This window comes from Ovis aries, chromosome 2 (genome assembly GCF_016772045.2).
Source record: "Ovis aries strain OAR_USU_Benz2616 breed Rambouillet chromosome 2, ARS-UI_Ramb_v3.0, whole genome shotgun sequence".
Classification (NCBI taxonomy): Eukaryota; Metazoa; Chordata; class Mammalia; order Artiodactyla; family Bovidae; genus Ovis; species Ovis aries.
Window position 1 is genome coordinate 43,212,883 of NC_056055.1, and position 27,909 is coordinate 43,240,791.

Sequence of the window (27,909 nt, forward strand, 5' to 3'; positions counted from 1 at the left end):
ATACAGAAGTGTATATTCAGTGTGATTAGTTGCTTAAAAACAAACATGCTGCATTGTGAAGAAACAAGAAATAAACCCAAGTGGTGGTATTCTGAGGGAGAATAATTATGGGTAATTTTCTTTCCTTCCCTCCCTTCCTGCCTCCTTCTTTCTATTTATCTATGAATATCTAAAAGATACTTAGGTAAGGACCCTGGAGTTGAGATAGATCATTTTCTTCAGTGACATATGCCCAAGGAACATAGGCTTTTTATCCTTTAAAAATCTAATATCCCTTTAAAAAAAAGCATTGTATACTTTAAATAGGTAAATGGTGTGGTATACAAATTTGGACTTCTCACATGGCCGAGTGGTAGAGAATCCACCTGCCTATGCAGGAGACATATGAGATCTGGGTTTGATCCCTGGGTCGGCAAGACCTCGTGGAGGGCATGGCAACCCACTCCAGTATTCTTGCCTAGAAAATCCCATGGACAGAAGAGCCTGGCAGGCTACTAGTCCATAGGGTCGCAAAGAGTTGGACACGACTGAAGCGACTTAGCTGGTGTGCACACACATGAACTGACTTGTTGATAAAGTTGTTATTAAAAACAAAGTAACTAATGCACCTTAGCTGTCATCCCACTCAATGAACTTAACTTAATAACCTGATCCAGTTTTGCCTACAAGGCATTAAAACTACAGAAGACTTACCATATCAGCCAGCGAAATATACAAGAACATTCCTCCAGCCAGTGCAAAGATCCAGTTGGCAGAGAAGTGGCTGCCGGCTAAGATGCCGAAGCCCAGGCCCACGTAACAGCAGCAGGCGGAGAGGAAGTTGAAGAAGAGAGCCTGCTGGAGACTCATGCCGGCGTTGAGCAGGATGACAAAGTCTCCTACAGCAGGGAAGATGAGAAGGGAGGGTGTGGACACAAGAGTTATATTAGGTTGGGGGACACACAGCTTGATGAGGACAGACTGCCTAAACGTTGGATGGAGTCTGGGTGAAAATTCTGATAGCCCCAGACTAGAGCTCATAATGACAGACTAAGGGCCCCTTGACCTCCACACCAAGGATGCTTGCAAGCTTTCATCTATGAGGCTGGCCATATGCGTCCAGCCTAGAGGCTGAACACAATGCACAGAATTTTCGAAAGAGAAAACCACCTAGCAATGGCTTCATTTCTCTTTTGATTGATGGTGAGATAGAAGGAGCTTCCTTCCTCAAAACTGTAATGCATGGTGTTTTTAGGAAACAAAAATCAAGATGAGATGTTAAGTCATTTGCGCAAATTCACAAGCCAATAAATGGCAAAGCCAGGATATGACCTTGAATATCTGAGCCTCAAAAAAATCTAGGCTTTTTACACTTTCCCTCTGATAAAACCAAGGACTTTCCAACTGGCTCATCTCTTTCTTCTACCCACCAGACCTCAAACATGCAGCTCAGCCTTAGGAATATTAATAGGATGTAAGAGATAACCGATAAACTGAAAACTTAAGTCTAGTGAATGGCATGCCATAAGTCCTTTTCACTATATTTTTTTTTCTTCCATGTTTCTCACAATGAATCAACGAGCTAGGTACCACTATTAATCCCAGTGTAGAAGTGAGGAAACTAAGCCACAGGTTATAGGACTAAAGGGAAACAAACATGCTGGTAAAAACTCCATCATTTCCAATGATCAATTTTTTGGGTTTTTTGGGCCATACTGTGTGACACGCAGCACCTTAGTTCCCTGACCAGGGATCAAACCTGTGCCCCGTACAGTGGAAGTGCAGAGTCTTAATCACTGGACCTCCAAGGATGTCCTTATCCAATGATCGATTTTCAGTGACTGATTTGGCTGTTGAGAATCAGTGGTTTGATTTCACATAGCCCATAGAATGTGTTCACTGAACATGGTCTGTGTTCTGAAGGGCTGCGGGGAGGCAGCACAATGGACCAGGCTGGGGTGGGGGCAGTGCCCGGGCCCCTACCAAGCTCATGTGGGAACTCCTCACACAGGATGGCCACTGACGTGCTGATTCCCTGGAAGACGGACACAGTGAAGGAGGCGCCGATAGCCAGGCCATCGATGAAGTTGTGGAGACCGTCGCTCAGGGTGATCATCCAGGCCAGAGTGCCGATGTCTGAGTAACGTACGCCTTTCAGCCAGTGGCAAGCGCTCTGGGAAGCCTGCAGGTCCTGCCGGGAAGCCCGACCCCAAGGCCCCCAGGTCAAAGGGTGGATGACAGACCTTCAGGGCAGGCCTGAGTCATCAAGGCTGTTACCGTGCAAGCCCTTCCCACCTCCCAATCCCCACGTGCATCCCCCAGCAGAGGACGGCCTGCTGACCTGGACGGACAGGGAGCCCACGATGACCTTCTCGTCCACCACGGGGGTCTTCCCGTCCAGCTCCCCGCTGCAGTGCTGAGGAATCATATGATCCAGATCCCCATTCTGCAGCTTCTCTGTCACCCCCTCTTCCTGGTCCTTCTGGGAGGGGAGCGTCTCAGAGGTATAATGGCTGTGTCCGTGATGATGCTGGAGGCACCATGCAGAGGGGGTCAAACCAGAGCAACGCTCACCAAAGCCATCCACCCAGCACGGGCCACGAGCACCGGGAGGACCTCACTCCCACTGTCTGGGAAACCATGAGCAGGCAATGGGGAGACAGAAGCTGAGGGCAAGGTAATGGAGAAAGCTGAAAGGGGCGGGGTGGGGCGTGGGGCTGGCATGAGATGGATCTCAGAGCAGTGACTGAGGGGCCAGTGCTTATTCTTGGCAGGAGGCACAGCACAGGTGCTTAGGGAGGCTCCTCACAATGGCTGATTGTATCCCATTCAGCAACTGTTTAGGGGGAAACTAGGAGCCAGGCACCAAAGGCAACTTCTGGGAACTACACCATAAAAACTGGTCTCACTTCCTTGCGGACATACTTCATATATGGTGCCCTTCCTACATCTCCTCAAAGGCTGAAAATCTGTTAAAGAAATAATCTAGAATAAGATTAAAGAGGGCAAGTTGCTGCCTGGGAGGAGGCACACAGGCCAGACCTGGTTTCTGGTTCGCCCTTGCCCCTGCTTGTCCCCTTTCTGAGGTGAGGTGGGTTTTATCTACTCAGGAAGTTTGCAGGTTTGAATCCATGGTGGGAAGATCCAGGTAAGCTCACTGGATCAGCACTGAGGTTAACAGCACGCCTCGGACACATTTCTGAGACAGATGCTCTCCCGAGAGGCACTTCCTTTACCAACAATTAGGCCTCACCTCGTTTTTCTGTTTAAGGAGCATCTTCAAGATCTTCTCTGTGAAAAAGAAGAGATAAAAGCCCCCGAACACCACTGCAGACTTGGAGACGTAATAGTCTTCCATGGGGTTGAAACCGAAAGCCTGTGGACCCAGGAAAACAAAATGAGTTGAACTTCCCTGGTCCCCTCTCCTCTCTTTCACCACCTCCTTGACTCCAAGAAAGGAAGAGACTGGGACAACTATGCCATCTACCTCATCTTTTTCCAGCAAAATCTAACCCTTAATGTTTTCCTCATGTCATGCCACCAGACCTGCTGGGTTTTCTCTAGCTGATTTTCTGACGTCAGATCGTCTTCCGAATTTTACTTTCAGCAAGAACAGCCTCAGACAAGGCTGCAGAACATTTACAACAACCCTGTCTTTACTTTCTCTTGGTGCTTTGTAATAAGGGCAGACTCTGCCGGCAAATTCCGTATTTAAGGAGGAGACACTTGTGTTTATTTTTGTTGTTATCTAGTCTCCCTGGATGACCTGCATGTAAACACACAGGGAGATGGCATAATTAAACCTTCTAAAATGGGAAATCCTTTCCCTGATGGAACAGTAAGAATTGCAATATCTTTCTGACCGCAGACCTCCCAGTGACCACAAAGCCAAGGGAGCAGACAGTATTACTGCATGTATCAACCTGGGGAAGTTTGTTTTGGGTTCTTGAAACTTCACTTATTCTGGCAGGAAAAAAAAAATCCTTGGGAAAGCAGACAGGAGTAGAAGTTAGGAGAATACCATTCCCAGTGAAGCTCCTAACTTGTGTGCAGCAGGTGGGGGAACTTGAGAAAGTGTCTGCTGATCTGCTCCTCAGTTTTCTGATAGAAAACGGGCCTCATGAGCAAACACCAGCCATCTCATGGATGGGCCCCAGATAAAAGTGGCTATCAGAACCAGGAACTCTGGGTTGCTTAAAAAATAAGTGTTTTTTTTCTTTTCTCTTTTAAAGAGACAAAATGCAGTCTTTACTCCCGTATAGTTTTCTAAGAGACATTAAAGGTCAAGTTCTAGAATAGAAACGACTCATTCAGGCCAACTTTCCAAGAGAGTCAAATTAAGGAAAAGTGGAGTGGACAGAGGCAACGAACAGTTCTCCACTAAAAGAACCAGGACATGAGCTCTTGTGCAGGCCGGGTTCTGCATCTGTTAAACAAGCCAGACAGGCCTTGTTTCCTACACATCGCAGAAGCGATCTGAGGATCAACTCAGGAAACACAAAGCCGCAGCGTGGAAAACGAAGTGCTACAGGAGCGCAGGGCATCATCTTTCTGCTTCACCTCTGGCTGGTCCGGGCCTGTCAGACCACCCACAGTGAAGCACCTCATGCTTGCTTCCTGCATCAGCGGGTCTACAAGGAGACCACACGGCATCAGAAACTCCTTCTTGGCCCTGCTAAACCTTACAAGCATAGGGCTCCTCCTCTGCCATGGAGGGTGTCCTGGTTAGCCCAGGTGAAGGGGCAGTGGGGCCGTCAACAAGTGTGAGGCCAGATTGCCGGGTTCAGCTTACTTTCTGATGCAAAAGACAGAGGGTCTTTAGAAGTTTATGCCCTACTGAGAACTAATTTTTTTTCACTGAGACCTATTGATTCTGGTTTTAGAAATCCTTTGATTTCCAAAGCTCCAAACTGGGGGCCATCATGTGACCTAATTCCACTATCTCTCTTCACCCAATAGGTAGCAAGCACCAGGTGATTTACGAACATGAACTCACAGAACCCTCATGACCTCATCCTGAGGTCCAGCCTATTATTTTCCCCCTTTTCTGCATGGTGAAACTGCAGCAGAGAGGGGTTAGGTGACCTCCCCTAGTGCACAAGTGGAGCTGGGGTCTGTACCAGCTCTCAGACCTACTCCCTGCTCAAACTGCCTCTCCCTGCTCGTGTCTGCGTCCCGTCTTCACTTTCCAAAAGGAGAGATCTCCTCGCTACACCATCCGTGGAGATGGGGGGGGGGGGTCCTCCCACTGCACCCCGCAGTCCCCCAGGAGGCGGTGTGCTCCCGAGAGGGCCCTGGCTCGTCATACCTCAGGGATGAGCTGGAAGAGGGCGTTGGAGTAGAGGGTTCCAATCGCCAGAGCTATGAAGTAGAGCAGGAGCCTCTTGTAAAAAGTCTTCTTCATGAAGGGCACAACGCTGGCCCCCAGGAGGGAGCAGAGGGAGATGACGGTCACGCAGAGGAGACCGTATCCCCAAACTGCCATGGAGTAGGGGAGCCAGCCCCACCCGGGACAGAGACGAGGGCCAACGCCCCAGGGTATGGCAGCCACCATTGAGGGAAGGCAGGTGGTGGTGGGGGCGGAGGGAGTGGTCAGGAGGCGTTTGGTTGACAGATATTAACAAGGAGACAAAAGAGAAGAATCAGAGAGAGACAAGCAGAGAGGGAGAGAGAAACAGAACATTTGTTAGTGATTCAAGTCTGATGAAATTTCTTTCAATCAAGTTCAGGAGAAATGGGGGAGGAGCTTGAGGTGGTCTTGGAACGCTGTTTCTCTCCTGCCCCTGTTGCCTGGTGGCCCACCTGCCTGCTGCTGTGCCTGGCGGGGCAGCTGCCATCTTAGCCGAAGTGTCCCCACCTGCCTGCTGCTGTGCCTGGCGGGGCAGCTGCCGTCTTAGCCGAAGGGTCCCCAGGCCAGGCCAGAGGCTGCCTGGCGGACTTTGGACTCAAGCGCTGTCCAAGAGAGGAAACGAGAGCCCGGGAAGAGACTGTTGTGCTGCATGTGTTTGCACGTCTGCCCACGCTGCAGGCACATGGACACTCCTCGCACCTGGTCTGCACTGCACAGAACGCAACCAGGTCAGAAGTGCAGGGCAGAAAGGATAAACAAGGCCCGATGCCCGAAGAATTCACTCTCTTAACAGCCCAGGTTTTCTTGCCATTTTTTTCCTCTATGTTTTTTGCTTGTTTTTTCTTTTGGCCGCATAGCTTGTGTGATCTTAGTTCCCCAACAATGGACTGAACCCAGGCCACAGCAGTGAAAGCCCGGAGCCCTAACCACTAGACACCAGAGAACTCCCTCAGGTTTTGTTTGTTTCCATTTGCTTTGAGAGGGCTACAGCATAGAGAACAGAGTTCCAAGATCACCCCACCAAAAAATATTTCCTCTTCCATTTCTCAGGGTCACATACTCCAGGCAGGACAAAACCGAGCCAGGACGAGGCCTCCCCTGTGAGTCCAGGGGTAGAGTATGCACCATTACTGTATTTCTATTCAATAGGCAACACAGCATGTCATTTCTGATCTTGAAAAAAAAATTAATAAATTTAATTTCCAGAGCTGGAAAAAAAATAGCCCAAGATGAGGCCTGCCCTGAGAAGTGCTTGCTAGATTCAGGTGCAATTCTGACATAGCATCAAGATGGTTCACGTTAAACCAAATTTCTTCTCTTATCATGAAGCAGGAACAGTAAGGCAAGGCCAGCATCCCATAGAGGTTGTTTTTTTTTTGGTTGCTAGTACAGCATATAGGATCTAGTTCCATGACCAGGAAACCCAGGCCCCCTGCATTGGGAACTCGGAGTCTCAGCCACTGGACCACCAGGGAAATCCCCATGAAGTCTTCTGATTGGGAAAGGCCGGCAGCTGCCTATGGAAGGCAAAGCCAACATTCTCAAAGTGGAGGTGGGGGGGCAGATGTCAACCACTGCCCCACTGCACGTCCTTGCCCGAGTTGACAGGTGGGCAGACTGTCACCTTGGGCCTTTTTTTTTTTAAGCTCCTCAGTGGTGACAATTAAAGAACGAAATTAACGAGTATTTCAAAACAGTCAAGTCAGGGCGCCAGGAAGTCATTCCTGTCAGGAAGAAGTCGAGATGCAAGGTGTGAAGGGCTGCAGGTCACTTTTGCTTTTGTTTCATAGTCTTGATTCCGTGTTTGGCTCTGTGTCCTGCAGATTGTTTTTGTTTAGTCCTAAGTAGTGGCTCTTCTGTAACCCCATGGACTGCAGCCTACCAGGTTCCTCTGTCTATGGGATTTCCCAGGCAAGAATACTGGAGTGGGTTGCCATCTCCTCCTCCAGAGGATCTTCTCGACCCAGCAATTGAACCCGTGTCTTCTGCATTGGCAGGTGGATTCTTTACCACTGAGCCACCAGGGAAGCCCATACTGTGTGGCTTAGGGCCTGCTTAAAAAAAAGGATCTTTTAAAGCCAGTTCCACTTTCCAGTTGGTAACCTCTTTCCTTCCACCTCATTCCAGGTGGATCATCTCTTGGTGGCCACACCTGAGTACTGCCAGGGCCTCTACTTAGAATGGCAGGGGTCAGGAGGACCAATGATAGGGGCAGCCACCACTGACCACTTTCCTTTCAAGCACTGCCAACAGGGCTTAGGAAAGGCACTGACTGGGGAAGGAGGCTATAGATCCCCAGCACGGTGATGGTGTGGTGGTGGTGATGCAGGTGAGTGCTAACAGCCTTGCATCTGACAACCCCTGAAAAGGCCAGAGGCCGACCTGGGTGCCCCAGGAGTGACAGGAGGCCCTGGAGATTCAGAGGCAGAAGTCATTCGGGTCCCTTGACTAGAAGAAGACATCAATGTTTCAGGTGGTGGCTGTCAGGGGCCTTGGAGCACAGGTTGGGGCAGGGACGCCCCGGGGAGAGAGGACGCGCACGCTTCCGTTCTACTGCACCTCTGGGATGAGCTGGAAGAGCGCGTTAGAAAGCAGCGTTCCAATGGACAGGGCGATGAAGTAAGTGAGCACACGGCTGAAAAATGCTCTCTCCGTGCAGGGCAGGACGAGGACTCCCAGGAGAGAGGCCAGGTTAATCAGTGAGACACTGAGAAAACCAAAGCCCCACACTGTGGAGGAACAAGAACAGACGAGGGCTGCCATTACTGTGGGCGGGGGTGCTCTTGCTGCTGGGGGTGCGTGCAACCCCCCATTCTGAACTCAGCCACAACCAGGGCAGACGGAGTTCCACCAGCCCATCAGTAAATGCTTGCCAAGTGTCTCTTGCTGGGTGCTGTGAAGAAGCCTGAAAACATACACCAAAGTTGCTATCCAAAGCAGCTTACCTTTCAGATGGAGGGGCAGATGAACCCATGAAAAGCTAAAGACCACAGGAGTTAAATAATGACATGAGGCAGGACACAGGTGGCATGTGCCAGGTACCAAATGCTGGCAGCTCACACCAGCAGGACAGGATTGTAGGAGCTCCATCCAGGCCCAAGGGAGCCACGTGCACACACGTGAACCACTGTGGCTGGAGCAGAGGTCCAGGCAGAGGAGGAGGGTAGGTGGATGAAGGGGGATGAGGGCAGACTGTGAAAGGCCTTAAATGCTAAACTCAAAAAACCAAGGCATTGGCCCCCTGGTAGTTTAATAAAAACTGAAAGGGAAAAGTGGTCCAAAAGCCTCACCCTGACTGCTCACCAGCCACACTGCCCAGCCTGGTGACGTGCTGGACTGGTCTCGTGAGCATGGGAGCTATCAGTTTAGACATTACTTCAGTTCACCCCTCCTGATGATGATAAGAGGAAGATAACCGGTTAATCATTCAGCAAGCTGCTCTATCTGATCAGCCTGGTGGTCCCTGTGCTGACAAGCATGGACACCAGGCCCTGCCTCCCCGTCCCGGCTCACCTTCCACCGAGCTGGGCCTCCCCTCTTCCGTCTGCTCGTTCTCCTCATTCTCCTGGTTCTCGGAGGAGCAGGCCCTGGAGTCCAGCTGCTGGAGGATGGTGGGGCAGAACTCCTGGAACTCACGCTCCCCGATCCGCGACTGGTGGCTGAGGTTGTGGGCAGCAAAGAGTTCTCCAGAACTGAAGCACTGAAACCAAGAGGGAGGGGCAGAAAGCCTCTTAGGACCCAAGGTCACATCTTGCCCCTGAGGAGCCCTCCAAGATGAAGAATAGAAGACGGACCTGTCTAACTTTCATGGAATCTGCAGGCTAATTTCCAAGGATGAGAGCAAAGTAGTCCCTAAACTTAAAACACTGATAAGTAATCTTAAGAGATTACTTATACTTAAGAGGTGGCCACCCAGACATGCCTTCCACACGCCCATCTATGAATGGCTACCCAGAAGTTCTGGCAACAACTGAATTCCAATCATTATGACCAGGGTGTGGCTGCTGGAAAACATGCCTCTGTGCATACCTGAAGATTTCTCCCAGATACCCAATCTGGCTCCACATCATAATAGCCTTGGGAGCTGTTATAGTAAAATGCAGATTTCAGATGCTTCTCCAGAGCCACTGAGCACAGGTGTCTACGGGAACAGGGGTCTCCTGGGCCATGTGCAGTAATGTCTGTAGCCTGCAGAATGTGCTGGCAGAGACTGGGGAAGGGTGGAGGGGTACCTGAAGATTCAGGGTCTGCCAGGGAGAGGCGTGGGCTGCCCAGTGGGCTTGGGCTCTCAGTTCCCTGGGAGGCATCAGCTAAGTGGTTCTCACATACCATTCGCCTGAAACACTGCCATTTCACTTCTAATTAGACACTCACACGTCGGTCTTTCACTGAGTGTGGTTTTACGTGGGTCTGTGTCTAATGAGCCAACCCTCTGGGAGGGCTGATGAAGGAGGGTTTCCTGGGTCTACAAAGCTGGGGGCTGGACTTGGTGACCCCCAAAATCCTTGTGCTGCACCAGAAGGCCGCTGGGGTCAGGCTGCAAGAGCACCAATCCGGGGCAGGCTCCCCTCTGACTCAGAGGTACACCATGCCCCCATGGTTCCACATCTACGCCACATGGTCCCCCACTTCTGGCCACCTGACCTCTCTGAACTCTGCTCTCCTTCAAGGTGAAGCTCCAGAACACCCCACTTACAGAGCTTCCTTGACCAGTGAGCCCATACTCACCCACTCCTGTCATTTCTGAATCTGAAAATGACTCTCCAACCCACAGCCTCTTAACACTTCATCTAAGTATCAGCTAACTCTGTCTTTAGTTGGTTGAGCTCCCCATCTGAACGGTAAACTCCCTGAAGATGACTCATTTTTTCTGTCTTTCTCACAACACTCAGCACAGGGAACAGAGGACATGTATGAAGACATTACAGGGTGACTTATATTTGGCTGCCACACGCGGCCTCAGACTCTGATTAGCCAAGATGACATGGAAGACAGAAGAGAGAATCAGAAGCTAAAACACCCAAGTCTTAATCCCGGTCCCTGCTGTATCCCAGTATATTGTTGTTGCTTAGTTACTCAGTAGTGTTCCACTCTTTGCAACCCCATGGACTGTAGCCTGCCAGGCTCCTCTGTCCATGGATTTTCCAGGCAAGAATACTGGAGTGGGTTGCCATTTCCTTCTCCAGGGTATTGTCCCAATCCAGGGATTGAACCTGCATCTCCTGCATTGGCAGGTGGATTCTCTACTGTCTAAGTCACCACGGAAGCCCATCTCTCAGCTCAGTTCAGTTCAGTCGCTCAGTCGTGTCCGACTCTGTGACCCCATGGATTGCAGCATGCCAGGCCTCCCTGTCTATCACCAACTCCCGGAGTTCACTCAGACTCATGTCCATCGAGTCAGTGATGCCATCCAGCCTTCTCATCCTCTGTCGTCCCCTTCTCCTCCTGCCCTCAATCCCTCCCAGCATCAGAGTCTTTTCCAATGAGTCAACTCTTCGCATTAGGAGGCCAAAGTACTGGAGCTTCAGCTTTAGCATCATTTCTTCCAAAGAAATCCCAGGGCTGATCTCCTTCAGAATGGACTGGCTGGATCTCCGTGCAGTCCAAGGGACTCTCAAGAGTCTTCTCCAACACCACAATTCAAACTCATCAATTCTTCGGCGCTCAGCCTTCTTCACAGTCCAACTCTCACATCCATACATGACCACAGGAAAAACCATAGCCTTGACTAGACGGACCTTAGTTGGCAAAGTAATGTCTCTGCTTTTGAATATGCTATCTAGGTTGGTCATAACTTTCCTTCCAAGGAGTAAGCGTCTTTTAATTTCATGGCTGCAGTCACCATCTGCAGTGATTTTGGAGCCCATAAAAATAAAGTCTGACACTGTTTCCACTGTTTCCCCATCTATTTCCTATGAAGTGATGGGACCAGATGCCACGATCTTTGTTTTCTGAATGTTGAGTTTTAAGCCAACTTTTTCACTCTCCTCTTTCACTTTCATCAAGAGGCTTTTTAGTTCCTCTTCACTTTCTGCCATAAGAGTGGTGTCATCTGCATATCTGAGGTTATTGATATTTCTCCCAGCAATCTTGATTCCAGCTTGTGTTTCTTCCAGTCCAGCGTTTCTCATGATGTACTCTGCATGTAAGTTAAATAAGCAGGGTGACAATATACAGCCTTGACGTACTCCTTTTCCTATTTGGAACTAGTCTGTTGTTCCACGTCCAGCTCTAACTGCTGCTTCCTGACCTGCATACAGATTTCTCAAGAGGCAAGTCATGTGGTCTGGTATTCCTATCTCTCTCAGAATTTTCCACATTTTATTGTGATCCACACAGTAAAAGGCTTTGGCATAGTCAATAAAGATGTTTTCCTGGAACTCTCCTGCTTTTTCCATGATCCAGTGGATGTTGGCAATTTGATCTCTGGTTCCTCTGCCTTTTCTAAAACCAGCTTGAACATCAGGAAGTTCACTGTTCACATATTGCTAAAGCCTGGCTTGGAGAATTTTCAGCATTACTTTACTAGTGTGTGAGATGAGTACAACTGTGCGGTAGTTTGAGCATTCATCTCACTGTATACAGGATATAATGATCTGCCACCTGCACCTGGAGGTACTTTGAGGCTCACCCAGGATGATGGACAAAGGGCTTTGCAAAAACTCTGTTAGAAACACAAGCTGACCCAGGAGCCCCAGCCTAGCAGCAGTTCCAGGAGCTCCCAGTACAGCTCTGTGGCAGGGTCTGGACGGTGGGCAGCCCCTACTGCATAGCTGTCTTGGGCTAAGGGCTTCAACACACCCATGGAGAAGGTTGTGAGGTGCAGCTGGAGTCTCAGACCAGCTGACTCAGACTGCAGGGCAAGCAGTGGCCCCTCTGCTCTGTCATCAAGGCTCACCTGGCCCCCACCTAGACTGTGAACCTTGAAAGGGTAGAGTCAGTGCCGGCTGGAGCTGAAGGCCTTACCGTCGAGAGGTTCCTCGGGCCCTGCACGGGCTGGGAGATGTTGCCCCGGCCTACTCCCACATCCAGGTGGTTGAGCAGGGCCTTCAGCTGCTGAAGGGTAAGGCTGTCACCCTCCCCGTAGCGATGCATAAGGTTTTGCAGAAAAGAGGCTGCACTGATGGTGGGCATCCCTGTGGACACAGCACGAGCCTCCGAAGCAGCGGTCCATATGCTGAGCAGGGTCAGCAGGAAGTAGCTGGGGAGGGCTGGGCACAGCAGCTTCATGGTGATGGATGAGCCTGCAAGAACGAAGAGCCAGGTGAGAGACCCACCCTTTCCTTCCATACCAGACCCACAGGGCTGCTCCAGACAGAAGGGTCTCTCCTCAGACTCTGGATCCAGTCAGTACCAAAGCTGACTCTTCACCCCTTCTCTAAGTCTCTGCCTAACTTTTGAGAACCGTCCTTCTTTTGTAACAGAAAATAAAAACAAATTCAACAGGTCTGACTAAATTTTTAAAAAGTAGGGACTTCCCTTGTGGTCCATGTGGCTAAGACTCCAGGCTTTCAGTGCAGGGGGCCCAGGTTCGATCCCTGGTCAGGAAACTAGGTTCCACATGCCACAACTTAAGAGTTCACACGTCACAACTAAGAGTTTGCATGCTACAACAAAGACTGACGATCTCCAGTGCTACAACCAGGACACAGCACAGTCAAATAATTATATGTAATTTTTTTTTTTAAAGGGAAAGAAAAACTGTGTGTGTGTGTGTGTGTGTGTGTGTGTGTGTTTTCATTAACTTTTTTTTTGGCTGTGCTGGGTCTTCCTTGCTGCACATGGACTGTCTCTAGTTGCGGCAAGCAGAGGGCTACTCTCTAGTTGCTGTGCGTGGGCTTCTTATGAAGGTGGTTTCTCTTGCTGCAGAGTGCAGGCTCGAGGGCGCAGGCTCAGTAGCTGTGGTGCACAGTTTACCCACTGCTCACGGAATCTTCCCAGACCTGGGATGGAACCCAGGTCCCCTGCACTGGCAGGTGAACTCTGCTAGCGGACCACCAGGCAAATCATGTGGTTATGTTTTTCTTTTAAAGTCTGTATCTTTTCAGAGATACTGAGATTATCCTGGATTAAGTATTTTACTTGGGATCTGCTTCAAAATAACAAAGGAGGGAATATTTGCATTAGAGTACAGATGAGTTAAGATTAGGCATGAGCTGACAACTAGGCATGAGTTGGAACTAAGTGATGAGAATCCATTATACTACCCTCTCTACTTTCGTATATGTTTGAAATCCTTCAAAGGAAAAATCTAAAAAAAAAAAGGGAAAGTACAACTAAAAGGTGGGGGGGCAGCAGACTGGGGAAAATATACACCATCAAACATGCCAGAGTTATTTCTATACTACCTAAATTAGGGAACCAATATGAAAACGACTAGTCTTGGAGTTCCCTGGTGGTCCAGTGGTTAAGAATCCTCCTGCCAAGGCAGGGGACATGGATTTTTGATCCCTGGCCCGGGAAGATTCCACATGCCTCAAGGCAACTAAGCTGGTGATTCACAACTACTGAAGCCCGCATGCCCTAGAGCCCATGCTCCGCAACAAGAGAAGCCACCACACCACAACTAGAGAGTAATCTCCACTCGATCCCAACTAGAGAAAGCCGCAAGAAGACCCAGTACAGCCAATTAAAAACAAAAACCAAAAAAACCCCAAAACTTGGTCTCCCTGGTTTAATATAAATTTAAAAGATGGAGGGTGCTACTTTGCTACTTATTAAGACAGCAAAACATTTTTTTTAAAAGATGAAAAATCAAATGTTAGTGAGGTTAAACAACCACTTCCACTGCTATCTAAATGACTCTGGAAAAGTTATATGATAATAAGTGTATCTCAATCCTTTAATAATTCTACTTCTTCTAGAATTTACACTAATAGAAGCAATCCCAAAATAAAAAAGCCATTGGCAGAAAGATGTGTTGTGGTCAAGTGAATTATATCGATTTCACACAACAGTATGCAGCGATAAAAAGCAGAATCATGAGTTTAACATTAAATAAAGAAGTGGAACAATTATGTAAACAGAGTTAAGAATGAGAAAGAACAGAGAAAAACGAAACCTTCTGGTAGCACAACTGACAACTTTTCTTTAGTTAATCATTCCCCCTTTAGTTAATCATTTCCCTTAGTCATTTCCCATAATTTAATTTATGAAATAAATCCCAGGAGGGGGAAGTGCACCTCCTATTTAATCTGGGGCCCAGGAACCCGGGTGCTTCAGTCACTTCCACATCTCCCTGGGCACCCAGGGCTCTGGCACAGTGCCTGGTATGGATAGAGGCACCAGAGAGTGGGTAACGGCAGGCCTGCTAGCAGCCCAACTCTGCCATTTACCAGGTGTGTGATCTTGGGCAAGTTCTCTAACCAGAGTCAACATTCTAGAATCACTGTGAGCAGTGATGCAGTGTACTATGGCCCTCAGGGTCAAAAGACTTGGCTTGAATTTTCATGCCGCTGATTCCCAGAAGTGACCTTGGCCAAGTTACGTGGCCTCTCTCCACACCTCGGTTTTCTCATCTGTAAAATTGGTACCCACATCATTGGACTATTGTGAAAACTTAATGACATGAGCTTTGGCAAGCAACTAGACGCAAGACAGCACTCGATAAAACAGGGCTATGATGATTATATGACTAATCATTAGCAGGGTTCCCCCACTTCGATTCCCTCTCAGATACTAAGCTGCCAAAGGAAGCACTGTGGCTGGCTTTGCACCAGGCCTGCAACGCACACAGGACACAAGTTCCAACTGCAAGCACAGCTGGGACATTCTAGGCTCTAGGTCTCACACATGAGGCACACAACAGAATCTGGGACGTAAACCATTACTCCAGTGAGTATATACCAGTGAATGGATTAGGCACCAGCCAAGAGGGTAGTTTATAAAAGTGCTATTTTGGGACTAAAAACTCTCAAATCTTTACCAAGCACCAAAGTTAAATCATGGTTAGTTAGCAGGGTGGATCTTAAGTCTAAAACAGCTAAACCTTGCTGTACAAAGAAGTCTGTTTTCTGCGGGACCATAGTGGGATTTGTCTAAGGCATGTGCTGTGCTGTTAAAACAAAGTAGGGGAGGGCTGCATGGTTTAGGAAAGGGGAGGCAAACAGCTGATGAGATAAGCTGCTAGCGGTCCCAGTACTTTACTGAAGCATCTAATTCACCAATGCCTTTAAGAGAAGGTAGAACACTTATCTCTGCCTAACAAATGAGGGCTTCCCTGGTGGCTCAGTAGTAAAGAAATTGCCTGCTAATGCAGGAGACATGAGTTTGATCCCTGGGTCGGGAAGATTCCCTGGAGAAGGAAATGGCAACCCACTCCAGTACTCTTGCCTAAAGAATACCATGGACAGAGGAGCCTGGTAGGCTACAGTCCATGGGGCTGCAAAGAGTTGGACTGACTCAGTGACTCAGCAACAACAGATGAAGCTTAGGGATTAGGGAGTGTGACCCATGGCCAGTAAGTAGACCAATGAAGCCAGAAATCAAATTTTCTTGATCTGAAGCTGGGTCTGAGTGACACTAAAGTCAGGGCACACTTAATCACTGTCCCTGCTGTGTGGAGATACACACATACACGCCCCAGGTCTCATGGAGAAGCCACCAAAGCCTGTGTGTCTCTGGGCAGATCTACCCCAGTTTCTATCAGTCCCAGTAAGTACCCCAAACCCAGGTGTAAGATGCCCTAAAGACTCGTGGAGGGAAACTGCCCAAGTGTGTCTCAGGGGACAGGCCATGTTATAAGTTTAAAACAAGCAATGCATCACAGAGGAGGACATGGCAACCTACTCCAGTATCCTCGCCTGGAGAATCCCTTGGACAGAGGCGCCTAGTGGGCTATGCTCCATAGGGTCGCAGAGAGTTGGACACGACTGAAGCGACTTAGCATGCACGTCTGCAAGGGCTACAGATTATAATCTAAGCCATATCCTTTAATACTGGAGCCCCCACCAGATGGAAGAAGTTGACTAAATCACGACCAGACTTTAGCCATGACGTAAGCTGCTCCATCTTACACAATCTAGAGAGTTTACCTCAAGGAAATGGGAACAAACTGACCCTGAAATTGAAAATTAACTGTACTTAAAACATTCAAGATGACACTGATCAGACCACCACATGAACATTTCAAGGTGACTGTGCCCCTCTGTATGTAGCCACCCCTCTGTACCAGTGCATTCCTGAAATTTCCCCTTTAAAATCTCTTGCTCCCTGATCAGCAAATGGGGATTTGGTTCTTTGGAACAGGAATCCAGCTTCTCCCCAAGACTGTTGGCTTCCCCAATAAAGTTATCTTTGCTTTTGGCTCCCCCACCCCCAAAAAACCAAGCAATCCAATTAATCTGCAGCAACTTCAGAATACTTAGAAACGACAGAGACACAGGACCTCCCTGGTGGTCCAGTGGCTAAGACTTTATGCTCCCAATATAGGGGTCTGGGGTTCAATCCCTGGTCAGGGAACTAGATCCTACATGCCTCAACAAAGATCGAAGACCCCATGTGCCACAACTAAGACCAAGCACAGCCAAATAAATAATAATTTTTTTTTTTAAAGAAAGAAATAAGAGACATGCAAAAACACTTCAAGGATGAGAGGCTCAAGATACTGTAATTGTACCTGGATGGGCATGGATGTGACGGTAAGCATCTACTCAGCATCTGCTCTTTAAGGAATCCAGGAGACCCCCAACCATGGCAGCCAAGAGTGATGGCAGAGCCCTCCTGCCTGGCCCTCATGCCAGACATACCCCCCCCCCACCCCAATCCACCTGAGAGTCAGAGGAGAATCTATAACCAACTGGAGGGTAGTAAGAAGTCTTGGTCCAGGGATCCTGGAGTCACTAAAGACACTTCAAACCCCAGTGACCCTGGCCTTTTGGCAGACACGTGAGGGGAGCTTTCTGCTCCAGTGGACACTGAAGTTATTCTAAGGCAGGGGCGGTGGGGGGCAGGGAACTTTATAAGTGATTCTTAGGAGGAAACAAAGAAGAAAGGAAGAAAATACAGACACTCTTAGAGTGGCTGGATGGTGAGGCTGGGAAGGGGTCCTCGATGCGTGGCCCGGCTGCAGGAGGAAGCTCAAGCCCGCTCTGTTAAGGGCATGGAAATGAGCGGTCCCAGGTGGGCTGCTCCCCCCAGACCCCGCCTTCCCCCCAGGGAGCTGAGCCAGCTGCCCCAGGGCCACCTTCCTTCCAGGAGGAGCAAGAAGAGCAAGTGGGGCCAGGCATTAAAAACAAGCTACAGAGACAAAGGCTTGAGTATGCTGTTGGCTCAGAGGACCAGGCTCCCCCTCTGAACAGAAGCTGGAGTTGCTCCACCCCTTTGTTCACTTGGCTCAGGTTCAAAGAAGTAAATTACTTTAGTGCTTCAGGTCTGTCTTCAAGGCGCCAGACCTAACCCTCCCCCCAGCGGCGGGGGCGGGGGCGGGGGGAACGAGAGTCAACAGGACACACTTGCTCTCAACCCACTGTGGAAGTTCAGAAGTTCCTTCCCTCCTTGGAGGAGGCTCAGTCAGGATTTTACCTGCCCATCCATCGTCCCTTCCTGTGGCCCAGAAGCACCTCTGCCTGGATGCGGCGCTCTGTCCTGTAGCATACGTTGCTGTTACATTCACCATGCCTCTCTTTCTCCATGCCCACTCCGTCTCAGAGATGAGCAAACATTTACTTCTCCTTGTGTGGACAGAGTAGTGCCTTGCCATGTTGCTTGGTCCAGAGGCTGGACACTGATGTGAGCAAAATGGGCAACAGAGACCTGGGGGGCCTGGGAGCCACTGGCCCTTCTAACATCCAGTCCTTTCCCTGACCACGAATTGGCCACGTGGGCTGCTGTTCTCCCTCTCAGATTCCTCTGGGCTGAGGAATGGAACATGGAAGATAAGATCTAGTGCTCCCAGAGACAAACTTGGCTAAGGCACAGCGATTTCCAAGGCCACCTGGCAAGCCACAGGAAACAGGCAAAGGATGTGTTTGGGACCCTACCTGCCCTATGCCTGCTTGGTGCCCGCTAAAGCACCAGCCGTGTGGGAGCACAGTGCATCGTAAGACAGGCCAAGGGGCAGCATGTGTGCAAGGGCAGTCGGAAATGGGCTTTTACAAAGCACTTCAGTTAAAACCAGGAAAAGATGGATGGTTCATACCAAAGAAGGACCAAGGTGGTTGGAGAGATAAAAAGGAGGTGCAGGTGAGGGAGCAGGGGAAAGAGGGAGGAGACAGTGACAGGAAGGATGGCTCCCAAAGTCCTCGGCTGCACCACTGACTGGCCTAAGTGAATCATCTTTAGCCGTCTCAACTGTCTCCTTCTTGTCTGAAATTCAAAGGATGTAAAGACAAGCACTGAGCAGACTTCCCCGGTGGTCCAGCGGCTAAGACTCCACATTCCCTGTGCAGGGGGCCCAGGTCTGATCCCTGGTCAGGGAACTAGATCCCACATGCAGCAACTAAGACCCAACACAGCCAAATAAAATAAATACATATTTTTTAAAAAGAAGAAGAAAGGCATCGAGTTCTCTTATATTCCTCTTGCAGATAAACAGCAGTCGGGGCGAGGCAGGGGGCGGTGGCGGTGCGGTCTCTGAGGTATCTGTGGCCTTAGCACATCCTCCAGGGCTGTGAGCATTAGCGACTAACCATAAGACAGTTGCCACCAACCCCCCCCTTCCCGGGGGTTCTCCCCACCACTGCCCTCCACTGCCAGGTCTTTGCTATAGAAAATGGTCACATAGGCTGTTCTTCCTCCAATCCCCCTCCTCACCCCATTCTAGGACTGTGGCCCGTCAGCCTAATAGGAATGTCTCCCCAGAGGACAGTCCTCACAAAAGTCTATTGAGGGGTGAACAGACGCAGGTGGTCTGGGTGAGCCACGAGGACACATATATGACTACGTATGTTTTATATGCCTATACCTCAGGACAGGCGCATAAAAACCCCTGAAGCCTGCAGACCAAAGACAAAGCCAGGCCTCAGGGTGGAGGTGGAGACTGAGGGCTCAGAAACCCTGGCATTTGTCTTCCGAGTCACAAGTGCTAGTAACCAGGACAGTGCCAGCTTCAGCAACACAAGGACCACTGGGCTTAGGGGAAGGGATCCAATATGCAGCGACCCCAAGTACCTCAACTAAAAGGCAGAGACGTCACTTTGCCAACAAAGGTCTGTCTAGTCAAAGCTATGGTTTTTCCAGTAGTTATGTCCCAGTGTGAAAGCTGGACCATAAAGAAGGCAGAGTGCTGAAGAACTGACACTTTTGAACTGTGGTGTTGGAGAAGATTCTTGATCTCCTTGAACAGAAAAGAGATCAAACCAGTCACTCCTAAAGAAAATCAACCCTGAATATTCACTATAAGGACTGATGCTGAAGCTCCAATATTTTGGCCACCTGATAGGAAGAGGTGACTCATTGGAAAAGACCCTGATGCTGGGAAAGACTGAGGGCAAGAGAAGAAGGGGGGCGACAGAGGATGAGATGGTTAGATGGCATCACAGACTCAATGGACATGAGTTTGAGCAAACTCCAGGAAATAATGAAGGACAGGGAAGCCTGGTGTCCTGCAGGTCATGGGGCTGCAAAGAGTCGGACACGACTGAGCAGCTGAACAAGTATCTCACTGATCTCACTAGGTCAGTTTCCTTATTCTGGACAGAGGAAAGCAAAACCAGAGCTCTGTGTATTAGGAAAGCTAATGTATGTTGAAACACTATATAAAAATAAAGATTTCTGAATTAAGATGGGGAATTGAAATGGAGTCATGATTTTTCCTCCCCGATAATTAACTTTTGAGTTAAAAAATAATAAATAAATAATAAATACAGCCTCCTTCCCCACCCTCCACCAAAGTTACCAAAAACAAGCAAGCAAGCAAACAAGGAAAGAGGCATAATCTGATATAATAACTTCCAAACCAGAGGCAAGGAAAGGAATGCAGGAGGCACCACTTGTGGCTCGTCTCCCGGCCCTGGCTGGGCCCGGAGGAAGCAGGAGGATTCTAACTAACCCTCCCCAGATGCAGAGTCAGGCAACCTGCCGCCAAGTCTTCTTCCCCTTCCAGTGGGGAGTAGTGGGAAAAGGTGCTGGAAAACAAAGAAGCGGGTGACAGAGGAACGAGAACAATGGGCTGACTCCCTCTAAGGGAAGTAAGGGCTGCAAGGCCACAGGCTGAATTGGGGAAACTGTCCAACTGCAGTGGGCCCTCTTCCTCCTTCAGCACGACAGAGCACTTCCCCAGTAACCCAGGGTTGAACCCTGCCACTGGAGCGCCACCAAAATCCCAGAACAGAGGCCCAATCCGGCCACCTGTCTAACTGAGGCTCCACAGAGAACACCCTACAAATGCTCGGCCCCTGGTACTGCTGTCGTTGAGGAGGGGGACAAACTCAGTTCGACGTGGTGGGAAGAAAGTCACTACCTTATTTTAGGGCCAAGAGAGCTGAAAAGCACTGGCATGAACACGATGAGAAGAGACAGCAGGCCAAAGATGGCAACAGAAAGGAGACTACCACTCCGGAGACAGCAATCCCTCACTATAGCCTCACTCTGTGAAATTACTCAATTAGAACACTCACGCAATAAAGCCAGGGCTCAAAGGCAGGAAGAAAACAAAAGGAGATGCAGGCTTAGCAAAAAAAAAAAAAGACCAAAAAAAAAAAAAGACCAAGAAAACATCACTGATAAACTAGTACACAGATTATGATGAACAGAGAACTGAATTCTGCCAGGAATTTCAAATGGAAATACTGACAAAAGGTTTGAGGTAAGCAAGGTGAATGTGGATGGAAAAGATAAATGAAAGCATGTACTGACAGGACACCAACGTTGGGATAACTGGTGTTCCTGACGTGCCTGAAAGAGAGAACCCACGACCACAACCGAAGATACGTTCAAAGATAAGAAACCTCAGGATTTCCCTGAAATGAGAGGAAAAACAGAGACCGACGATTGAAATGACACACAGTACTTCACAAAAAATTAACACAGAAGGTTCAATACTGGGACTTTGCCCAGCTAAGTTACTGAACTTAAAGAAGCTTTTTCCAGGCCACCAGAAGAAACTTCCCCCTGCCCCAAGTATTTTCTTCCAAAAATTGTGAGATATACGAAAACTTAAGGGGCAGAAAATTCAGACTGCTCTCATCTTCTCCATAGTGACATTTAGTATAAGAAGTGTAACAAAGTTTGTAGAATTCTTAGAGAAAGAAAATACAAACCAATGAACGTTATTTCCAGCTGTGATGTCCAGCATCTTACAGTTTTGGTAAAAACAACAAACAGAAATCGTCAAGTATGAAATAAGTCGGAGACTTCAGTCCCCTTCCTGGGGTGGGGAGTAGGGAAACGACATGATAATGAGATGCCGCTAAATGTCGCTGCTGAACAATGACGAAAAGAGAAATTTCATTGGAGAAACAAAAATGAAGGGCTCCAGGAATACAAAAACCATAGGTAAGCTTTAAAATCCTTCAAGTAAGAATTAAAAACTATGGGGATTACAGTTACAGAACAGAATCTAAATGTTATAATTATGGACAATTTAATAATAGAATTAACACAATTAAGAGATGGAAAGGAGATGGGAAAACTGTGAAAATGCTGATGCCCTCATTTTTCATAGCAGAGTCAATAAATACTGTCTAAAATGGAAACAAGTAATTATAGATATGACTCACAAGTTTTTGTGTTTTTTTAATGCCTTTTTTGGGGTCTTTTAGCAAATCATCTCTCTTGTGAAAGACACAAGACTTCACAAGTCTGTGAAGACGTTTCTTCACAGCTTAAACTAGTACAGCCACTATGGGGAACAGTGTGGAGATTCCTTAAAAAACTGGAAATAGAACTGCTTTATGACCCAGCAATCCTACTGCTGGGCATACGCACTGAGGAAACCAGAATTGAAAGAGACACGTGTACCCCAATGTTCATCACAGCACTGTTTATAATAGCCAGGACATGGAAGCAACCTAGATGTCCATCAGCAGATGAATGGATAAGAAAGCTGTGGTACATATACACAATGGAGTATTACTCAGCCGTTAAAAAGAATACATTTGAATCAGTTCTAATGAGGTGGATAAAACTGGAGCCTATTATACAGAGTGAAGTATACTAACACATATAAATGGAATTTAGAAAGGTGGTAACGATAACCCTGTATGCAAGACAGCAAAAGAGACACAGATGTTTAGAACAGTCTTTTGGACTCTGTGGGAGAGGGAGAGGGTGGGATGATTTGGGAGAATGACATTGAAACATGTATTATATCATGCAAGAAATGAATCACCAGTCCAGGTTCGATGCCGGCTACAGGATGCTTGGGGCTGGTGCACTGAGATGATTAGGATGGATGGTATGGGTAGGGAGGTGGGAGGGGAGTTCAGGATGGGGAACACGTGTACACCCGTGGCAGATTCATGCTGATGTATGGCAAAACCAATACAATATTGTAAAATAAATAAATAAATAAACATTTACAATGAAAAAAAAACCACCCTGGGTAATTTGGATGCACACGGTCAGTAACCCACCCTTTGAGAAGCATTAAGATGGTTGGATATTCCTCCTACATGATAAACAGCTGTAAAAAATAATAATAATAATTCCTTTAAATTTACTACAGTTTCTTTTTCTTCAGTTTCATTCAGGAAAGTTTTAATACTCTTTTTATAGGAGTATTTAAAAAAATTTATTGGAGTATCGTTGACTTAATGTTGTGCTGGTTTCAGGTAGGTGTACAGCAAAGTGATCAGTTATATCAGTTATACATTATATATAAAGAGTGGATATTCTTTTTCAGATCCTTTTCCCATACAGGTTATTACAAAACACTGAGGAGAGCTCCCTGTGCCACACAGTAGGTACTTATTAGTTATGTTTTATATACAGCAGCTCATATATGTTTATCCCAGTCTCCTAACTTGCCATTCCCCCTATGTTACAGGAGCATTTATGTCTATTTCTCTATATCCATTTATCTGTAAGCATGCCTGGAAGACTGTCTGGAATAATGTTCACCTAATATTAGTGAGACTATTTCTGAGTGGTGGGATTTGCAGCGTTTGGGTTTTTCCCCTCACTTTTTAAAAATGCATCACTGATGTGTCCCAATGCGTTGTGTAGGTACAACAATACAAGAAAACATGGGTGATTATTTTTATAACCAAGGAGTTGGATCAAATTTTCTAAGTATGGCACAAAACCTAGAACCTGTAAAATTAATAATTTGACTACAAAAACTGCTCAGTGTTCTATAAATAATGAGTGTTCTCCCAGTACTTATGGTCAGGCTAATAATGATACAGTCCTCTGTGTCAGTCTCAATAGACTTCATGAGAAAACCAACAGTCTCACAGCATGGTGCTCAAGACCCCCTACAGGGTGTCTGGAGTTCTGAGAAAAACTACCCAGCCTGTGGTCCTTCCCACCCACCAAAAGAACATGGTTCAGGAAGCCGTTCCCCTCTCAGACAAGCCAAAACCCTCTGAAATACAGTGCAAATATCACAGCCTAAAGCCAGTCCCTGGCCTTGCCCAAGAGGCCCAGGGCTCAACAGGCCCATTCTTCTCCAGCCTCCCCTGGCCCTCCCACGTAACCGCTCTCCTATATCCCTAAAAGGATGTGCTCTCTGCTTCCAGCTCACACTCCCAGAACCTTAGCCTCAGGCTGTGGCTCAGCCAGCGGCCACCCAGGGTGGGGGATTTCCAGAGACAGTACAAGAGAGCCGGCAGGGTGGAGGTGGGGCGGGGGGTACCTAGAATCGGTGGCCCACTTACTGTCCCCATGAAACCTCATGGTGCTGGGAGAGGCAGGATGAGAAAAGTCAGAAGAAAAAAAAAAAAGTGGTGACCCAGAAGCAGAGAACAAAATTAGAACCAGCAGCCTGCCGCGCATTGACCAATATTTACTGAGCCCCCACTGTGTCAGCGCCTGTCGGGGGAGGTTGGGTAGGGCAGAGACCGGCATTGGGGCCCTGGGCAGCCAGCACAGGCGGCTGGGATGGCTGATTTAACCACACGCTGAGCCCTGAGGGCTGGACCAGCAGAGGACTGTGCATCTGCCAGGCTCCCCCCGTCCCAGCAGAGCCTGGGCTTGACGGAGCAAGGAAGCCTTCCAAAACCAACGAAATGAGTCAGGCAGCCGGGTAAGGAGGAGCCTGCAGGACCCCCACCCCCAGCCCCACCTCTCTTCTCATCATTCATCCATCAACATTTCCCAGACACTCCATTGCAAAATTCTGACCTGTTGTCCTCTAAGTCTACTCCTGTTTGTCAGACCACGGGGCCCAGCATGTGGCTTAGGAAACAAGGTGCTCACAATCACCGCTTACATCACCCACTTGAAGCAGAACTTCCCAACTTATTACTCAGGGTCAAATGCATAAGTAAAATGTATGTGCCAGTGGCTAGATCATCAGACAGCATGAGGAGTCGGGCAGGCCTGGGTTCAAATTTGAGGCCTGCCACTAACCTACCATGTGCCCCCAGCATGATCAGGCTATGAAATGCCCAGCCTCTCAGGGGCACTCTGATAGATGAGAGAGAGCTTTAAGGTCATAACACAGCATGGACTTAGGTCTCTTCCTTCTGCTCCCTGTCCTCCAAGCTCTCAGGCCAATCCCTTCACCTAGACTGGAACCTATTGAGTCTCAGATTACCTCTTCTTCCAGGAAGCCTTCTTGGACCACTCTCTGAGAACTCATCTCCAACTACTTTGAACTCCTAATGATCTGGTCTCTTAGGGAGCCTTCCCAGCAGAATTTTGTTCCATGAAGGCAAGGGGGTCCTCCCCTTATGCTTGACTAGTGCTGGGCACGCAAGAGGGCAGAAGTAGAAAATTCCAGCTAGAAGATGCCAAGTCCAGCCTCTCACCTAACTAATGTCAGCTTGCACCACCCTTACAGCTTGATGAACATAGAACTTACTGCCTCCTTTCAGACATTCTAACCACTTCCCCACCCCTACCACCTTGGGGCCTTCATACATTATCTGAAGTCAGATGTCCAGAGCATTTATTCCTCTAGACTAAACAATTCCCATTCCTTCAATATGATTTATATTCATTGAACAAAAGGCTAGCTACACCTGCGACTTGAAAAAAGTCATTCCAACAGTTCATTCACTCAACAAATATTCATTGCCTACAGATTTCATACCAAGAATAATGTTGGAGAATGCCTGGTACCTGCCCTCACAGAGCTGCAAAGCAAACAATTCAACAACCAACTTATAAGCACAGTGATGACGAGGGTTGTGTACTGATTGGGGTTCAATTAGACAATTTAAGCAGAAAGAGACTTTGTATAACTTGTTAAAATGGCCCAGAGAATCATGGGGAGAGTGGAAGAAACAGACTGGACTGAGCTCCCAGGAGCTGGTTCCAAAATCAGAGCGGAGTCAGCCCTCCGCTGCTGCCCTGACCTGCCACCATCAGGAAGCTAATGGCACAAGGAAGCTACCATAATCCACACCAGCACATGGACATCCCAGGTCCATCACGAGCAAGAGGATATCCACATATTCAAGACTAGATCCAATGTGGCTCATTGGCAGAATGCAAATCACACTGGGAATTCCAATGGAAAGATGTCTGTGGGAAGTGTTGTTTTTTTCTCTACATTTAGTAGCTTAGACCATAATTTATTATCCAAAGTAATGTACACAATAGTGAAAGAAAGTGCTGTTAGTAAACACACCAGGACCAGGGCTGCCTCAGCGCGGATTCCTGGGGAACAAGCCCATCGACACCATCCGCCACAGGTCATGATGAGGAGCCAAGGAAGCTTGAAGAACACAGCAGGACGGTCAAATCTAGTGTCAGGGGTCAGGGGAGGCCTCCAGAAAGAGACGTTATTTTAGCTGACACCTACAGGACATGTTCTCAAGGCAAGAATGCTGCAGCAGTTTACCATTCCGTTTTCCAGTGGACCACTTGTCATGAGTTTAAGCAAGCTCTGGGAGATGGTGACGGACAGGGAGATCTGGTGGGCTACAGTCCCTGGGGTTGCAAAGAGTCGGACACAACTGAGTGACTGAACAACAGAATGATGTGTAAAAGTGGGCCAGGTGAAAAGTGATGGGGTGGGGATGGGGCGGGATGTTCCAGGAAGACAGAGCATCCTTTGGAATCCTTCGGCCAAGATGGCGCATCCAAGAACTTAAAGAGCGTGGTGTGGCCAGGGCGTACATGAGAGGATGTGGTAGGGGCCAGGACAGGGAAGGGCCTGTAGGCCATGCTAAGGTGGCTGAACCCATCTGGAGGGCAGTGGTGATCATCTTCAGCTAAGGCGCCAGCAGATCTGTGTTTTTATTATCCTGGTCAGGGTGCAGTATGGAGAACAAACCAGAGGTAGGCAAGAAGAGAGCTGGGACCCCAGGAAGGAGAACACAGTACCCAGTCTGGTCTAAATAGCAAGACTTTGTTCTCCCAACTTCAACCCTGCCTGGGGTGCTTCCCTGCCTCGTGGGGCTGCTGGTTTGGCAGTTTCCATTAAAGACCTGAACTGTTGTTGTTGTTCAGTCGCTAAGTCGTGTCTGACTCTTTGTGACCCCGTGGACTGTAGCCCACCAGGCTCCTCTGTCTATGGGGTTTCCCAGGGCAAGAATACTGTCATGGGTTGCCATTTCCATCTTCCTGACCCAGGGATCAAACCCACATCTCCTGCATTGGCTGGCAGATTCTCTACCACTGAGCCACCAGGGAAGGGAAGCCTATAAAGACCCCAAAAGGCTCCGCTTTAGCAGTTACCAGGAGAGAAACAAGTCACATCACTGTCCTGTTAACCAAAGGTGCGAGTGAGTTTGAAAACAATCCCCCCCAAACCTGCCCTATATCATTTCCTCAATCAGGCTAAGACTTCAACTCTCTTGCTGTAGCAGGAGGGCCATTTATAAAGGCCAACTCCAACGCCTGGGCAGCATCACTTGTGGGCAGAATGTGCCACCAAGGGCCTCTCACAAGAAGTCTCCTATGTTCCCTTCTTCCCAAAATGGGTAAGAGGAGTGCTCTGAGCCCTCTGGGCAGTGAGGTGGGCTCTTCCCAGACAGTGAGGCTTCACAGGACCTGTGGCTGCAGCAGGCGGAGGTTTCAGGGCTGGGTTTCTCTGGTGCAAGGAACCTTTCTCTACTAGAAGCCAGGCCCCAGGTCAGCTCCACTACTCGGCCTGCATAAAGACTCTCTGTCCTGAAACCAGCCCACCCTTCTTCTGTCACTCATGTCCTTGTTGTTTGTTGTTCAGTTGCTAAGTCTCATCCGACTCTGAGCCCATGGACTACGGCAGGCCAGGCTCCTCTGTCCTCTACCCTCTCTCAGAGTTTGCTCAAATTCATGTCCATTGAGTCAGTGATGCTATCTATCTCATCCTCTGTTGCCCCTTCTCCTTTTGCCTTCAATGTTTCTCAGTATTCCTGGGCTTCCCTGGTGGCTCAGATGGTAAAGAATCTGCCTGCCAAGTGGGAGGTGTGGGTTTGAACCTTGAGTTGGGGAAATTTCCCTGGAGAAGGAAATGGCAACCCCCTCCAGTGTTCTTACCTGGAGAATCCTATGGACAGAGAAGTCTAGCAGGCCACAATCCATGGGTTGCAAGGAGTCAGACACAA

General features: G+C 48.5%; 1 protein-coding gene across 3 annotated transcripts in view; it reads right to left on the reverse strand.

Moving 5' to 3' along the window:
* Nucleotides 1-27,909, reverse strand: part of SLC39A14 (solute carrier family 39 member 14) — a 51,251-nt gene that overhangs the window by 4,848 nt on the left and 18,494 nt on the right. For 2 of the 3 annotated variants that reach the window (XM_015093108.3, XM_042243147.1), the window contains 7 exons: nucleotides 12,296-12,573; nucleotides 8,843-9,029; nucleotides 5,288-5,457; nucleotides 3,233-3,355; nucleotides 2,321-2,509; nucleotides 1,963-2,170; nucleotides 694-878 (listed from right to left, as the gene is read on the reverse strand). In XM_015093108.3, the coding sequence (XP_014948594.1) occupies nucleotides 694-878; nucleotides 1,963-2,170; nucleotides 2,321-2,509; nucleotides 3,233-3,355; nucleotides 5,288-5,457; nucleotides 8,843-9,029; nucleotides 12,296-12,559 (1,326 nt within the window). In that variant the 5' untranslated portion in view covers nucleotides 12,560-12,573. Of the gene's footprint in view, nucleotides 1-693; nucleotides 879-1,962; nucleotides 2,171-2,320; nucleotides 2,510-3,232; nucleotides 3,356-5,287; nucleotides 5,458-7,888; nucleotides 8,059-8,842; nucleotides 9,030-12,295; nucleotides 12,574-27,909 lie in introns of all 3 variants that reach the window. The other variant, XM_060409220.1, reaches the window with a different exon arrangement.